The sequence below is a fragment of the Corvus kubaryi genome, unplaced genomic scaffold, assembly GCF_017639235.1.
Source record: "Corvus kubaryi isolate FWS band 111438036 unplaced genomic scaffold, C.kubaryi_AGA036_p1.0 66, whole genome shotgun sequence".
Classification (NCBI taxonomy): domain Eukaryota; kingdom Metazoa; phylum Chordata; class Aves; order Passeriformes; family Corvidae; genus Corvus; species Corvus kubaryi.
Genome location: NW_024582054.1, coordinates 3309124 through 3326241, shown reverse-complemented (window position 1 = coordinate 3326241; position 17118 = coordinate 3309124). Strand labels below are relative to the sequence as shown.

At 45.6% G+C, this 17118-nt stretch overlaps 1 protein-coding gene across 4 annotated transcripts in view; it reads left to right on the top strand.

Moving 5' to 3' along the window:
• Window positions 1-16545, top strand: part of PLEKHD1 (pleckstrin homology and coiled-coil domain containing D1) — a 38620-nt gene extending 22075 nt beyond the window's left edge. For 3 of the 4 annotated variants that reach the window (XM_042047062.1, XM_042047058.1, XM_042047057.1), the window contains 9 exons: window positions 1679-1770; window positions 4370-4422; window positions 6492-6586; window positions 7529-7622; window positions 8828-9006; window positions 9504-9636; window positions 11421-11565; window positions 13495-13644; window positions 14048-16545. In XM_042047062.1, the coding sequence (XP_041902996.1) occupies window positions 1679-1770; window positions 4370-4422; window positions 6492-6586; window positions 7529-7622; window positions 8828-9006; window positions 9504-9636; window positions 11421-11565; window positions 13495-13644; window positions 14048-14208 (1102 nt within the window). In that variant the 3' untranslated portion in view covers window positions 14209-16545. Of the gene's footprint in view, window positions 1-1678; window positions 1771-4369; window positions 4423-6491; window positions 6587-7528; window positions 7623-8827; window positions 9007-9503; window positions 9637-11420; window positions 11566-13494; window positions 13649-14047 lie in introns of all 4 variants that reach the window. The other variant, XM_042047061.1, reaches the window with a different exon arrangement.
• Window positions 16546-17118: the final 573 nt, after the last annotated feature.

Genomic DNA, 17118 nt, shown 5'->3' with positions numbered 1-17118 from the left:
AGTGATATGAGTGCATTTTCTAAGTCACACAGCAGTGGGTGTAGTAACCTTTGAGTAACAGGGAAATGTCTTGTTAGTCTGGGGAAGGAAGGGAGCACTGAGAAGGTGAATCTGTAAACAGACACCTTAGAGGCTCTAGCTGTTTTGAAGCTCTCCATGTAATCATACGATAAACTCTGTCATTCCCCCCACTCCCATCTTGACCTGTTTGCTGTTGGCTTCTCTGGGATCAGATTCATCCTTTAACAAGGATTGTTAGTGAAAAAACACATTCACACCTACGTGTTCTCACTCAAGATGAAGATGTCTACCTGTGGGCAAAACAGCACCTTTTAAATTAGTGTTTTAGTTTCCTCTCTACTTTAGAAATATCCTCATTAGCTGACAAGAAACACATCTATATGCAAAGAGCTTGGGCTGCTGGAGCTGTGAGCTGCCTGGTCCCTGGGGTGGTGTGTGTTTAATTTATTCGCCTGGCTTTTGTAAGAGACAAAGTACAGGTTGCCTTGAAATAAGAGATTGCCAAATTAACACTTTCCAAAAAGCTACAATTTCAAATGTTTCACAAAGAGGCCCAGTACAGGAAGCTTTGCAGATATTTAATATTAATAAGATCCCTTAGGAGTTAACAAAGATGGCAGAATTTCTGGGCAACAATTGCTGTCCCTGTATGCACATCTATATAAACAGATTGAAATAAATTTTATGTATGTTTTAATGTTATGCATTTTATATGTGTAGATATTTTTTCTAATGAAACATGAATAGAAGTGAGCAGCAAACTCCATTTCTGGTTCTGTTTTTGGTTTGTGTGTCCTTGTCCTTGGTGTTTAATATCTGTATTAAAGCCTATCCTGTCTGTCAACTCAATCAGTAATGGGCATCTGCTCCACAGGCACTTTTTGTAGCTTGGCTTCATAAAGTGTTTAAGAGATGTTGAGATCCTCTGGTCCTACAATAACATAAGGTGCTCTTTGAATATGCCTGCTTCCTTTAACATTCCCTACTTGCCAGCATCTTGTCTGGCTTTTATCTCTGGTTCTTCATTGTCGGGAAAAAGCACTTGACTCACAGTGTAGGGCCAGACACCAAGTCCTAGCAGCTTACAGCTTTAGCAGAGGAAGGATTGATTGTTCCAGGATGGATGATGGATACCAGAAAGCCTGAAGGTAGAAGGCCATAAGAAGGATTCAATAAATGGGTGAAGTCTGAAGGGGAAGAGTGACTCTAACAGCAAAATATTGGAAAAGCTGCAGAAGACAATATCACTGACAGTGGGAAGTTATTAGAGTTAAAAGCTGCAATCAGGTTCTAAAGCCTGTCATTTAAAGGGTTCCACTTACATCCTGTTGCAGTTGGAGGCTGTGGATATGCTGGATTGGTCTGGAGAGCCCTTAAAATTAAGCTCAGTGTAGAAATCTCCAAAACACTGAAAGAACCATTTGAATAGCTGTGAGGTGTTGACATACAGCTCATGTATTAAAAAAAAAAAAATTACTGAATGCCAGGGAAATTTCTCTAATTCATTTTTGGAGAAAAAATTTAGGGAATTGCTGTCCCAACTGATAAGAGTCTGCATGTTTGAATTCCTTGGTAGTTTGCTGGGCTGAGTCCCCTGTCCTAGCCTGAGGGACCCTTAGCTCTCCTACATTGCCTGCTTTCTGTCTGCTCTCCCTAGGACCTGGAAGAATGCCCAGCTGGGAGAAGCCATGATCGAGAGCCTGGAAGCTCAAGGACTACAGCTGGCCAAGGAGAAACAGGAATATTTAGGTAGGAAACTCTTGCTTTGAAAAGCCATAAAAGCCAAAATAGTAATTTTGCTTTTCCTGGAGTTGTCAGTGTGGTCAAGACAAGCAGCTACAGGGTTTCACTGGATGAAGCTTTTGAGTAGTCAGCAGCTGAAATTCAGGTCTGAAGGGAGTCAAAACATGCAAAAGTTAAGGTGGGATCTGGACATGTGTGTGGAGCGTGAAGGAGGAACGTGCTTTGGCCAACATGCTGCAGTCCTGCATGGCTCATCTGTACAAATATCTGCCACCCCTGAGATGTTTGGATGTGCTGGTTTCAGCTGCTCACAGGCAAACAGACAATACCTTTGTCTCCCAGAATCAGACAGCACTGATACTTCTGAGGCTGGTCACAGCTTTTCATGCATGAGTTTTCTTCACCTAGCTGGTGGGTTTTTTGGTCTTACTCTACTTCATCTCTGTGTTTACTCACACTGCTCATATTGGAAGTGGGAGCATTTACATGGGCTTGTTTGAGGTATCTAATGGCAGTGGCTAATTTGTCAGTGCTCTCTCTGTAGACAGTGGAGAAAGAACAATTGCTCCAGATGAATGTAAAATAATTTAGGTATGAAGAGAGGTAGGTTATGTTGTCAAATCCCCTATTTAGGAACCAGCCTCTGCATGGCCTGGTATCTTGGATGCTCTGACTGCCTTGGGAGGTCCGGTTATCTCTTCCCCACATTGCCTGTATCAAGAGCCAAGGGAAGAGTAGCTGTTTTAACCCAGATGCCCTCTAAGAGCATTACCCAGGTCTAATAGACCTTCTGACCTAGGGGCTGCTGGTCAGAAGTGTGGGCCCAGTGACTTGTCTGGAGAGTTACCTTCTTTAAACAAGATAGCAGGAATTTGGGTGCTTCAGGTTGGTGATGCCTTGAGCAGGAGCTAATGGTATCTACTCCTAATAATCAAGCCACTGGAGGAGTCTTGAGGAGCTTTTTGCATTTCTGCATCCACACTGATCAGGGCTGATCTCACTATATGGTCTCACATGTAACAGTGATCATAACTCAAGTATGAAGGCATATTCACTCTGTCTATCTGAGCACCATTCACACATGCGAGGTGATGGATGGGCTCGTACATGAGGCAGGCAGGGAGAAGTGTTTCCACACCTGACAAAGGAAAAACAGGGGATCCTGAGAGGAGGACCTGAAGGAACAGAAACAGGATAAAAATTAGAAACAGGAAAGTTTCATCAAAACATTATTTTGCAACTACCAGCACAAACTAAAGGGCTTAAAAGACTAAAGAGGTCTTTAGTACGATTAAAAAAAAGGTGATGAAGGAATAGAGGAATACACATTCTGTGGCAAACAGGAGATATTTGGAATATAAAATATATTTTTCACTGGATTCTTTGGTCCATGACAAGAACATTCAGAACTGGTCAATTGTCATAGTTGTCTACTTTCTTTTGACAGGATCTGTCTACTTCTGTATAAGAACTATCACTTCTGCCTCATTAGCCTTACCTTCAATGATCTGTGTCCATCCTGCAGTCAAGCTTTGAGGTCAGGCACTGTTGCTGGCAACTGGTCAAGGTTCTCTGGAGGAACACTGCTCTGGGGAATTTCTTGAATCCACACTGATTTACCTTCCACCCAGATGGGATCCAGGTTTCACAGCAGACATGGACTTTACAGAAGCCCATCAAGTCCAGGGCTTGCATTCCTGCTAGCAGCAGTAATCCTGCCAGCAGCAGTAACTTTGTCAGGTTCTCAGGGAAACCAGTAGCATCCCACTTGCCTGACATGAGGAAGATAAAAGTGCTGTGGTGAATCTGCCCCTGCTCCTGTGGCAGCCAGGTGGCAGAGCTGAGAGCTAAACCCGAGGCTTGGCCATGAGGAGCGTTTCTGTCTGGGTTCCTGTAAGCGTGGCTGGAAGCTGCCCAAGGCAGAGCCTCTGAGCTTGGAGCCTAGCACAGCACAGGTGCATCAGGCTGCAGGGTGAGGGCCAGAGCACAGCCTCTGCTGGGCGTGTGTGTCTTCAGTGCACCAGAGCAACTGATGCTGAGGGGAACTGCTCCGTACAGCAGCAGTTTTGTGGCTAAGTTAGGGATTGATTTCTGGGCTTGGCTGGGACACCCCAAGGTGACAATAGGGAGTTGGCAGTGCTGCACAGAGGGTTAAGGAGGGGATGATGTGCTAGGCAGGTGAGGATGGGACACGGAGCTGCAGGAAAACTGACTGCTGCTACATGTTGTGTGACCCTCTGCACTCACTTGACCTTTCTATGCCTTGTTCCTTATCTGTGAAGCAGAGATAAGAATATTTTCCTGACTCAGCTAGAGGATGGTGAAGGTTGGTTCACTAATGTTCTTTAAGAACATTGAGAGGAAACCTTAGAAGGAGTACAAAGCAATATGGTTGTTTAGTTTATTAAGTTATTTGGCAGGAGGGAAGTTACAGAACATCCCATTAGTGCCATCTCAGTCTTTGGAACCTCCCAGACAGATAAACACAAAGGAATAGGGAATGCTGCATTTTCAAGCTTCAAAAAGTCAGCATTTCTTGTTTGTAAATATCCCGAGGATATAAAATGTTTTTCTCTGTGCTTGGACTTTTTTTGTGTGTTTGCAGATAAACTAATGGAAGAAACAGAAGAGCTATGTCTGCAGAGGGAGCAAAAAGAGGTGAGTTCATCACAAGCCAATTTCCTTCAACTGCCGTGTGGCAGGGCTGAGAGGTTGGGAGTTGTTGGTTTGAAGGCAAGTTCAGGGAGGGAGGCTTGTGGAGGCACAAGAGTCTCCAGCCAACCTCTGGGCTCTGTGGATGAAGAGAGGAATAAGATCTGTGTCATGAGATGGGTTGTGGAGGTGTATCCCTGCTCCCTTTCCCTGTTACTTTCCATGCAGTGGGTTTGTGATTATGTCTCCAGGGGGACCAGGGAGGAAGATCAATCAAATGAAATTCATACTCACTGGATTGAATAACACAATTGTTACTTGACAGATTCAAGCAGATGGTGGCAATTAAGACCCATCTCCACAGTTAGAAAGCAAGTAAACAGATACTGTTCTAGCATAGGGATACTGTTGTGAGAAACAAGGAGCACAAAAAACCAGTGTGGTTTGTTCTTTGGACACAACAGAGATGGGAAGAATAAGAAATGTTGCACTAGGGAAAAATCAAGAGAGCACTCCCCTAGATGTGACTATTATACCTTAATTTACCTTAGAATAGAATGGTTTGGGTTGGAAGGGACCTTAAAGATCATCTCGTTCCAGCCCCCCTGCCATGGGCAGGGAGAGACATCTGCTAGGCCAGGTTGCTTTATCAAGTTTATAATTGTTTTTCAAACTATTCCTAGCTTATAATTCCTTAATATAATAAAAGTAGCACATCCTCATGCTTACACCAAATCTCTACTGATTCTTAGAGCACCATGATAAAGTCACAGCAAGACAGCTGTGCAAGTGGATCATCCCGTTATGCTGTAGGCAAGTCTGCATGGATATAGACCACCATGTTACAACCTCGCAAAGTGCCTCGTGCTCTTCTCCAGCTAATCCAAAATGACTGTTGCTTCTCCTTAGGAAAAGATGGCAATGCTGACCTAGGCTTCTTAGGCCTATTTTCTCTTGCATACATTTCTGGAGAGCTAAAATCCAAAAGTGGCTTGGACACTTGCTTAGGGCTCAGCGACTTCTGCCTTTGCAGAGACATCTCCCTCTGGTGGGGTAGCCTGCTGCACAGCCACAGGGAGGGAAATGAGCTTGTCTGAAGATCCTGGAACAAATCTCTGCCCTTCCAAAGGCATACACAGTAACTCCATTGCCCACGAAGAGCAGATGGCACTGGGCTCGTTTGAAGGAGTTTGATGTTGCGAAGGACTGAATGTAGAGCTCACTGAACTGTGGTTTCACCCTCTTGGGAGCCTGAAGGCTTCAGAGTAGTATGTTGGGAAAGCAGCTTGAACCATGTACCTGCACTATGGAGCAAGGGTCTTACCATGAATTTATCCAGTGCCAGCACTGTTTTGTGACTGGCATGGGCCTGTTGCAGGAGTTCTGCACAGCAGCTCTGGCTGCAAGGGGACCTGACAGGAGAGGGACCCTTGCTGAATTTTGGTCCTGTCTTTCTCCATCTGCAGTAGGTCTCAGTAGAACTGCTTTCTCTAGACTAGGGGAGGAGACTGTTTCACTGCGTGAAGGACAGCTTGTGGTATTTGGTGCTCTCTCAGCATGGTTTTATCAGCACAAAGATAGTGATGGGCTGATTAAACTGTGCAAAGCTTTAACTGAATGGTTTGTTTTCCTGCCCCAGTGGGGAGTGGGAAGAAAGGCTGAGCTGGCAAATGTACCACACTTCAGGCACAGCAGTTCTGGGGCTGCCGCATTCTGGGGCTGTTTGGCTTTTCTATACCTGCACATGTGGGTGCCTGAAAATGGTACATACAAGTGAGTCCAGCATTCGCAGGGAGTTTTGGACCTTCCATCTATATGTGGCTGAGCTGACCTGTGCTGGGAGCATGTCTGGGACTTCCAGGTGCTTGGTAACCTGGCTGGGACTTCTGGATGTCTGAAAATCCTCAGCCAACCTCAAATCCTTCTAATCGCCCCAGACAAAAGCGTGGTGAAATCAGACACCCTGTAGCTCTACACAGCTTGGGTTAAATGCCATGTTAAAAGTCCCAGGCATTGTTAACAGCCTCTCCTAACTGTGTTGGCTGAGCACATTCCTGTCTTCTCTTTTGGAGCAGGAACTTGAGCGTCTGAACCAGATCCTGGAAGCAGAGAAGCAGCGTTTTGAAGAGGTGGTTCGGGAGCTGCGGCTGGAGCAGGAGGAGATCAGACGGTACAGCAGCAGGGCAGGAAAAGGACACAAACAAACACACCGGGCAAAAGTGCTGCTGTGGTGGTGAAGCAAAACAGTCTGTAAAATCCACCTATTTTGTGCATGTAGGAAGGAGATGGTACATTGACCTAAACAGGAATGGTTGTGGGCTCTTTACCTGCATTTGCTATTGCTTGTGTGACCAATAGAATACAGCTTAGTTTCATTTTGCACTCAGGCCTCCAGCAATTTAATTTCAAAGGGCTGGGACACAAGCAACACCCAGATTAGTTGGGGTAGCATGGCAATGGACAGGTGCAAGATAGGATTTCAGAGAGGCAATTAGCTCAATTGACTGAGCAGCCATGTGCGGTCCAGACACCTGGATCTGAATTTCCACCATCAGCTGAATGACAATGGGTGTATGATATTGCCTCACCAAGACTAGTTTTGTCATTTTAAACGTTAACTATGAAAAATATGAGCAGCAAATGTATTTAGAAAGAGAAGGATCCAAGTGCTTTGCCCTGAGTGTTGAAAGGGCATTTTTTGCTATGATCCTCGGTTTTTTCCCCCTTTTTTCTCCCTAAATAACATCTCAGAAAAGCCAGTGTGATTTTGCAAACCATTTTTGTTCTCATAGGCTCTGCTTAGATGTGGCTGCCCTGTCTGAGCTCTTTCAGTTGCAACCATGGCTCTGCCCTTGCTGGAGAAGCACAGTGACTGTTGGGGTGGGTTTGATGATCAGGAGGCACAGTGAAGTTCCTGGACAGCTGTAGTGTGTCCAAGGCAGGATGTGATGCTTCCAGGCAAACTCCTGGCTCTCCAGGACTGGCTGTACCAACCGATGGTTGCAGGTCCTGCACCAGAGACCCACAGCCTGCATGGCCTGGGCGCGGTCTGGGCACGGTCTGTGGGGCGATTGTTCCCCTGCAATAGCTGTCACCCTTTTTGCTTCTTTAGGGAGCTGGAGCTCACAGCCCGCTCCCTTAAAGGAGTGGAGGAAGAAAAGAAAGAGTTGCGAAGCCTGACACAGTCCTTACAGAACACCCTAGAGGTGAGTGACCACTCCTCCCCTCTGAGTGACAGCATTTTGGTCTGAAAGCAATGCTATCCCATGGAATGAATCCAAGATCTGCTAATGCCGGAGTTGAAGTGCTGTACAGATGAACAGGCTCATTTGGTAGCTGATATGAACACCAAAATCCCCTGCAGAAAAGGATGAGAAATGACACAGAGCACAGCTGAACCAAAATTTTCTCAGCAGTACCAAGTGATATGGTGGTAGGACAATAACCATAATAAGTTGCAGTTTGGGAAGCTTAGGTGGAACACTAGGGAGAGAATTTTCACCAGATGGGCAGGCAGGCAGTAGGAGAGGCTGAGGAACCTTCATTGTGGACTGTTTTCAGACTGTAGACAGCCACAGCTGCCCATATCCTGCTGTGCTGACAGACTGGCTCTGAACAGCAGGCTGGACAAGAGCCTACTGGACCTCCTGACTGTCTGGTAGAATTTGAAGCAGCAGAGGGGCATTCTTTGTTCACAGAAGGGAGCATGATTCCAGAGGAAATAATGTACTACATGGAAATCTAGGAAACAGTGTCTTGAGGTATTAAAATCTTCCCTTGCTGGTGGATTTGTGGAAAGTGTCTTTTCTAAATGTATATTTGTGAAATTTCCACACAGTTGGCATTCTGAAGCTGCAAGGTCATCCTTAATGTTTGTGTCAGATCCTGCAAGTTTGTCCAAAAATCTGTTCCTTTGGGCTCTTCTCATTGCCTGCAGTTATGGGTATGAAGAAAAGAACTGGAAAGCTATGGAAGTACCATTCCTGCCCTAGCTGCACACTGAACACTTCACAGGCAAACAGCATGCTGTGTCCTATTGCCTGCAGTTAGAAGTACCACAGAGGGGGTGCCTCCAGTTCCCACTAAGGAGCAAGCCAAGCAGGGAAGGCAGGGAAGCTGCATCTGTGATGCAGCAGGGAAGCACAAGGTTCCAGTCCCTGAGCTGTGTCCTTACTAGCATAACACATCAAAGGAGCCTGCTGGTTCACCCCTTCGTAGTGAAGGCTATGGTGGAGGCTTGCTCCCCATGAAGCAGGTATGAAATGAAACCCAAATTTTATTATTCCTGTGTTTAACCTGAGTGAGGCATGTGGATGTAAGGACGGAGGGACTCAGTAAGGAAGAACCAGGCAGGAACAGGAGCAGAAATGTTAGACTTGGCTGATACTCACAATCTCTGTCCTTCTTCAAGGAGCTCTCCCTGGAAAAACAACAAATGTTGGAGATGCTGGAAGAAAATGAGAGCCAGGTCCCGCCTCCAACCAGCCCCAGCAAGGAGCAAAGTCCCATCTGGGGACTGCACTGCAGCCTGCGACAGATTGAAGAGAAGATGCAGCAACTTCTGCAGGAGAAACTCCTGGCAGAGAAAAGGTGAAGTGGGGAAAGAGGGCACTTCTGCTCAGGCTTAGTGGTGCCAAATGACGTGACTGTCTGCTGACTTGCTTTTTGGTTGCCAGCACCAGACAAGTTCGGAAGCTTGTCTGGTTCCCGTTGCAGGAGTTCAGGTTACAAATGCTTCAAAGGAGACAGAGTGAGGCAGGGCAGCTGAACTTGCTCTCAGTTGGGCCTGCTCCTTTGAAACCAGGACTTGGGCATGTGAAGGTGTTCGTGGCCTGTCCATAAGGAGTGTTTGGTGCTCCTGGGCCTCATCTGGGAGCTGAGAATGTTCCATTCAAGAACTGTGCACCTGGCTTTCTCCAGCAATGTCTGTGTTGTTGGAGTGGAGCACACAGCACTGCTGTTAGCATCTTTCTGCTCTGGGCAGTAAGGTAGTTAAACATGCCCCACCACGATACTGATCTCCTTTCCTTCCTGTGAGCTGTGTTGGGGTGGGAATGGTCATCTTTCTTTGCTGTGCCATGCACCAGGATGAAGGAGAATGAGGAGCGGTCCCGAGCACTGGAGGAGGAGCGGGAGTTTTACTCTTCCCAGTCGCAAGCGCTGCAGAACTCGCTCTCGGAGCTGACTGCAGAGAAACAGCAGGCAGAGAGAGACCTCAAGGTATCCCCAGCATATGTTGCATATTGATGTCCCTGGGCCCAGAGCACTCCCATTTTCCCTTTCACTTCATTCCCTATCAAGCCAAACTCTTGGTTTTATTTAGTTTTCACATTGTGGTCACAAATCCTCATTAGCTGTGCTTCATATTGCCAACCGTATCTTGGGTTGCATCCACAGCAGCGTGGGCAGCAGGGTGAGGGAGGGGATTCTGCCCCTCTGCTCTGCTCTGGTGAGACCCCACCTGCAGTGCTGCATCCAGCTCTGGAGGGACATCGACCTGTTGGAGTGAGCCCAGAGGAGGACCACCAAGGTGCTTGGAGGGCTGGAGCACCTCTCCTGTGAAGACAGGCTGAGAGACTCAGGGCTGTTTGGCCTAGAGAAGAGAAGGCTCTGAGAAGGATACCTTCTAGCACTTCCAGTGCCTAAAGGTGTCGACAAGAGAGCTGGAGAGGGAATTTTTACAAGGGCATGTAGTGATAAGGCAGGTGAGATTGGCTTCAAACTGAAAGAGGAGAGGTTTAGATTAGGTATTAGAAAGAAATTCTTTACTGTGAGGGTGGTGAGGCATTGAAACAAGTTGCTCAGAGAAGTTGTGGGTATTCTGTCCCTGGAAGTGTTCAGGACTGGGTTGGATGGAGCTCTGAGCAACCTGGTCTAGTGAAAATTATCCCTGCCCATGGCCGAGGGGTTGGAACGAGATGATCTTTAAGGTCCCTCTCTACCCAAAGCACTATGATATCATGGTAGCACATGAAATTGCCATCTTATATCTATGTAGCACTACTATTTATTTTTGTATTCTGAAGCCTGATTAATCCATTCAGTACAAGTCTTTTAATTTGCTACTGTGAAAGCATAATCTATAGATGGAGGGAATAAAAAAAAGTAAAAGAGGAAAGTAGACACAATAAAGAATAAAGATGATTTCAAAGAAGTGCTAATGTGGACATTGCAGAACTGAGCAGACATCTTCCCTTCTCACTTGTGCTCAGAAAACCAACCTTAAGACTTTTTGATCTTCAGTAACCTCTGCAGGAACTTGGGTTCAAAAGCGGAGGAATTCAGCTGAGGGACCAGCCCTCCTTTGTAACAGACAATACATTAATCTATGCAAAGGTAACTGGACAAAGTATGATATTTTATTTAAATCAAAATAATGTAAAGGTTATGTTAATAATTGGCTGTTTGACACTCAACATCCTTATACAAATATTTTGTCCAAAAAAAAACCTCCTGCATGATTCTTTTTCCTGCACCTCCAATATTTTCTTATCCTGTAACCTTCTACTTGGCCAAAGTAAAACTAAGTTGACCTAAGCTGTGTAGTCTTTCTCATTTGCTAAACTAGTACTGTATTTCTAACTTCTCTTGTATTTTGTTTCTGAAACTAAGCACTGTACACCCATTTGTGGGAATTGACTGCCTTTATCTCAAGTCTGTCTCAGCTGGAATGGTGTCCTTCTGTTCCTGCTCAGCTGCAAGTACTTGCATTAGCACAAATTCATGTGTTAAAATACCATCTCTGATTCCATATGGTTTATATAATGGGAGGAAAACTGTGAAAAATGAAGTCAGAGTAAAGGAGAATTACTAAAATAGTCTGGACTTCAGATGCTGTCTGAAGACATGAGGAACAACTTTTATGTTGCCTTGCAATATTTCTAGGATTTCCATCACTGTTGTCCTTTCATTTTCATCCATGGCAAGTCCCTCACAGACCTTGTGAGTTACCAGGATGATTACTGAGAAACAAGCTGGTTTTCAGTTCTTATTTTCATCCTCAGGCTGAGGTGAAGGTACGCATGGATCTGGAGAAGAGACTGAGAGAAGCTGAGGAAGCATTGCAGAGCTTGGAGCAAGGCCTAAATTCTCTGGATTGCAACAAGGAGAAAGAGAAGAAGATGAAAGCAGATGTCAGTAATTTGAGAAGTAAGTTAGTTATCCAGCCTCTCTACTGATGAGCAAATTCAAGAGAGGAAATACTTCTACCCATTTTCCCAGACACTAAAAGAAGATTCCAAATTAGCAAAGTTGCACACAGTGTGGTCTCCCAACTTCCTGTGCCTCCACCACACCTCCCCTTTGAGGAGCCATAATGTGCTATGCAGGTAATTGGTGTTTTGCCCTCAAAGGAGGTTGAAATTATTCCAGCCTTCTCTGTTGGGTGGAAGACAAACCTAGAGATGAGCAAATACTTCCCAAAATGTCAAACAGGGAAGCTGAGGCAAACAGCTTCAGGGAAACTGACTACTGACTAGGTCTGAGTTATAAGGAGTCCTCTGATTCCCCTTAAGGCTTTATTTTCTCAGCCTTGATTACAAAAATATTACCAGTTTGAGGCCCATGGTTGCTGTAGCAATGTGCTGATAGGTGACCCAGAAGGTGAAGTTTGGATCTTTAGTCAGAGCTGAATCACAGCATCAGCCCAGCACTGCAGTCCATGGGTCAGGTGTAAGAGTCATGTTCCTCACAGGTTATCCCTGTTTCTTTGCCTTTGTTTGTTTGTTTGTTTGGGTTGAGTCTTTTTGGGTTCTCTTGGGGGACATTAGCCTGGCATTTGGCTTGAGTCAGGCTTGGGAACTGACATTAGCAGCTTCAGTTGAGTGAAGTCTGGCTTGTTTTCCATGCTCAAAATAGTACAGGGAATACAGGGAGAGTACAGGGAGAGTGGTTATGAAGATGCTGTGTCTGTACAGTTAAGGCTTCATTTTCAGTGAAGGCTGGATGTACTGGGCCAATACAGAGAAGTCAAAAAGTCCTGTGGTATTCTGAGTACTCTTAGGTAAATAGGGATAAATGCATGTATAAATGGTTTTATATCTATTCACATACTTATAATTTATATATATTTAAATAAAACAAGTATTATTTGGTAGTTTCTACATAGGATTTCTAAACTGAGAAAAACAGGCATCATTCTGAACTTCATCCCACTGGCTCAGAGCCATGGTAAGAAAACAGAGTTAAGTGGATATGCTGAGCTCAGCATTCAAGTAGATTTTCACAGGGCATAAGTGAGTAACTGGTACTGAATGTCTTCTGCTATTTCCAGCCTTGGATTTTGGGGGATGTTTTCTTCAAAAGAGTAAAAATGTACTGATGAGCAGAGTACTAGAGAAAATAAGGGACCAGCAATGTTTCCCTTAACATTAGTCCCAGTACAGATTGCCTCAGTCCTTCCAAGTGGTTCCTGCAGCTCTGCTCTGCCCTTTATAGAAGAGTTTGGGCACATTAGCACATGATGAGCAAGGGACCAGCAACAGGCAGGAGAACAGCAAGACTGGAATGGCAGAATAGATGCTGGTCAGACCACAAGAGGGGAAATGGCCCAGGAAAAGCAGTTTGTGTGGCAGATCAGGGCAGAATAACGTCAGAGTTTGAACATGGGGCTTTTCTTGGAGCCTGTAACATACATAACTATGTGCTAGTATTTGCTATGCTATTAAGAAATCCCTTACGATGTATGGCCTGGACATGTGTGCCTGTGCTGGTGTTGCCAACACCTTCCCTTCCAAGTTAGGCTTGACTGGTTTTAGAAGTCCTTCAAAGAAAGTATGATGAGCAAGGCTTCAGAGTTGAAAAGTTCATCACATTTTGGCAGTTGAATCATGAGCAGTTGTGGGAATTACTGATGTGGAATAGATGGCTGCAGTTCCTTCTAAAATTTGAGGATACATTTGTTGGGAACTGGAGGTTTTTGTCACTTAGAAAGTGTTCATTCTGATGATATTCTGGAGCTTGTTGTTCATGAAGGTCGTCATTACCTGGCTCAGCCCATCAACGAGTGCAGTCCCTTGTGACTGGTTCATTGCATGGAGTGTCTGTCCCATCACTCTCACGGTGGTGTTCTTTCCCCAGAGTTCTTTGAAGAGTGCATCCGCAATGCTGAGCTGGAGGCCAAGATGCCTGTGATCATGAAGAACTCCGTGTACATCCACAAGGCTGCCACTCGCCGCATAAAGAGCTGCCGCTTCCACTGCCGGAGAACCAGCGCTTCATGGAACGACAGTAGGTATTGGGCAGCCTTCTGCTTTATATCCTGCAGGAGCAGGTATGTGCAGATGGGGCTGACAGAGCAGTAAAGCCTGCAAATGTTGTTTGTATTTCATGTTCCTTAGTAGCAGAATGGAGCAGCTACAGCACTACTTGGAGCTTCCTTTCTCAGAGAGCAGGCACTGAGCCTGTGTAATTGTTGCCCATTTCTTTATATATGTTGAAAGCTAAACTTCTGTGATGGTCCTGGGCCCTTAAAAAAAACATACTTAAATATGACTTCATCAGAATGCCTAATCACAGACTGAGTTAGGCTCAGTCATGTTGGTCACATGGCTCGTGAACTCTAGTGAGGCTTTATCTTCAGTATGTGTCCCTGATGGAGAGTGCTGACCTTTCTGTGCTGTTCTTGTTTCAGTGAAACAGTCCCAGTCCTTCATCTTCTCGCATGCAGAAGCTGAAAACATTGAGGAGCTGAAAGAAGCAGCCAAAAGACTGAGCCGAGACCAGCGCTTTAGGAAAACTATCTATCAAATCATGAGGTCGCAAAAGGATTCTGCTTCAGGGGACAAAAAGTGACTCTTCTTGGGAGGGGGCTTCTGAGATCAACTTGCCATTCAGCTCCACAAAAGTTACAGCCTTGGGCACTAGGCTCAGAAGGGAGGTTTGGCATTTGGTGGGGAAGGTGGAGGGAGAGCTGTGTGTAGGCAATCCCTTCAGTTATTGGCTTTGCTTTAGTTTGAGTGCTCCCTGTACTTGGCAGACCTTCTCTGCTGATCACTCCAGACCCGTTTGCTTCAGCTGCTTACATTAAGCCACATTTTGCCAAGATGCCACAGTCAGTGTTAGAGTGAACCAGAGACCATAGTTTAGGAAGTGCCTCTTCTTTCCTTGCCTGTCTAGTCTGTCTGCCAAACACCAAGTGCTTCTGAGGAAGCCTTTAGCAGCCTATGTTCCAGCTAGTGTAATCTCCTCAGCTGAACAGAGCTCACCCTGCTCTGCCTGATCCTCTCTAGGAGATGGCTCGCTGCACACCCTCAGTCCATCACCACTTTGGAGGGGCACATTTCCTGAAGACTGCACCAGTCCCAGCCTCCCAAGCACAGGTTAAAGTATCAAACACAAGGGCAAACTTTTTGTCTTGATGCTACATCATTTCAAGCCAACAGCAGCAACACAAGGTGAAGACAACAGGAGGATGCTGTGGATTTGGGTCCAAGGAGGATCATGTACAGAGAAGAGCTTATAGGTAACACAGTGGCATAGATGCAAGCTGGAGGGGGGGTTGTGTTGTGTTGACAGAACATTCCGGGGCCACCTTTGCACATTTTTTGCACATCTAGCTGTGTCAGAACAGGGGAATATGTCCTAGGGAAGGTGTTATCTGCTGGCTATTTATTCATCAGCGTGAAGAAGCCTGTGACTCAATTCTGATGCCTTCCTCAACACCTCTGTAAAACAAGTTAGAGGGCAGGAGGGTGAGGACTGTCCAGCAACAAAACCCGCGACCACTTATAGAATTAAACAACGTCAGCAGCAAGCTGTCAGGGCTGTGGAAGTGGAGGAAGTCATCTCTGTATGTGCTGCAGTGAATAGCCTGTCACTGAGGCTTTGTACTGCTCTCTACCAGTCCTCTTAATTGCAATCCAGGCTGTCTTGGTCAAACTGGGACCTCTGTCAAGTCAAAGCTGGATCGGGAGCAGTGCTGTGAACAGCCTGTTAGAGGAGAGCTTTTCACCGGCCTCTGAGCCCTCCCAATTGCTCACCACATGCTTATCGAATGGGAGAATTTGCCCTGCATGTGGTCATCTTGTGTGGTACAGGAGAGGAGTCACTTTGTTGTGGAACCCCTTGCAGCCTCTCCCACCTATTTAAGTGAGCAGCTGGCTAACAATTACCCATGCACTGCCTGGTGCTTACAGAGCACAGGATAAGCACACTCAGAGTGACGCCCTGTTTTCTCCTGTGTATTAATTGGGAAATAAAGAAATAGACAATACAAAGGTGAATAAAGTTAGCAGCAGAAGTACAGTTAGAGGGTCTTAAAGTGCAGATTTACTGTACCTTTCATGGCATCAGGACTCCTGGGTATTGTGCATGTCCAGTGACACACGGGTAGTTGCTTGCTACTGTCCCATTCGGATTGTGACAGTGTCCACTCACAGCCTTTGGCTTCTGGTCACCTACATAATTCCCTACCACTTTAGTGTTGTTCCTAGGGAGAAGTCTAGGATGAGGCTGGGAAGCAAGCCCTGGCTTACCAGCCAGCACAAGGGATTGGTGCTGGGTGGAGGAGCATCCTGTGACGGTGTGATGCTCCTGGATGGAATCACTCCGGTGTGACCAGAGGAAAAGCTTTGAAAGCACAGACGGTACTTCCCATTTCAATCAGTTACTGACTAATAACCTTCTGCCAGACATTGGGAGGTTTCATCCAATCAGGGGATCCAGTTGTGGAGGGTGATGTTTTTGTGATAACAGGCGATAAGCTAGGAGAAGATTATTTCCATCCTTCCTTAGCATACCTGATCCTTCTGTGGTTTATCTACTTGTGTTTATACACTAGAAAGCTGCAAATGAATTCTTGCTCCTACAAGGCTGAAGGGCTGTGATAAAGCAATACAGAAATGGTTTTTCCCTTTTTGCTGTTCCCAAACAATCTCTAGCTATTTTCCAGTTACAAGGTCTATATTATGTGATGCTGGAATGGATGGAATAAAGGATAGCTAGGGAATGTATCTGTAATTCAGGCAGTTAGGAGAATCACCCTGTGGCCTGCAAATACAGCATTTTTGTTCTATTATCATCACAGCCACAATATCAGACTCTTCAGAAGTATTGTATGCAGGAGGTAGCCACATCAGGTCTTCCTTTACTGTGCATATTGACAGCAATAAATAAAAGTTATGCTGACACTAGAATGAATTCCCGTGTGTTCTTGATACACTGTCACCAAAATGACATTAAATTGTCTCTGCAGGAGTTCAATTGTGACACTCTCATTTACTTCCAGCGCAGTTCCTCCGCTTCACTGAGTTGTGTTACGTGCTAAACATCACCTCTCAGAAGGACTGGCTGTATGTAAAAAGCTGTCACCCTTGCTACCCACTTCCACTTTTACATTGTGTATAAAATTAAAGCAGAATCTCAAGAAAGCTCCCACTTGCTTACCTGAAGACAGTGAACAACTCTGTGGGTAACCAGCAAGATGTGCTCCGGGCCACCTGTGAGGAGGTGCTTTCCTTCAGTCATTCCCTGCTGCATAGGAATCTACTGCCCTGTAATTTCCCTGGCAGAGTCAGCACGGAGCTGTGTCTGTGCACCACAGCATCCTCATTAAGTGACTGTCTCCTTTCAAAGGACACAGAAATTACTGATTTCAATGTTCTCTGTGTATTTTTAACGCAATGCAGTACCAGGAAGATGGCTTAAGGGAGCAACTCACCTCTGTTCAAATAACCTCCACCAGTAATCCTAGATTGTTTTCTC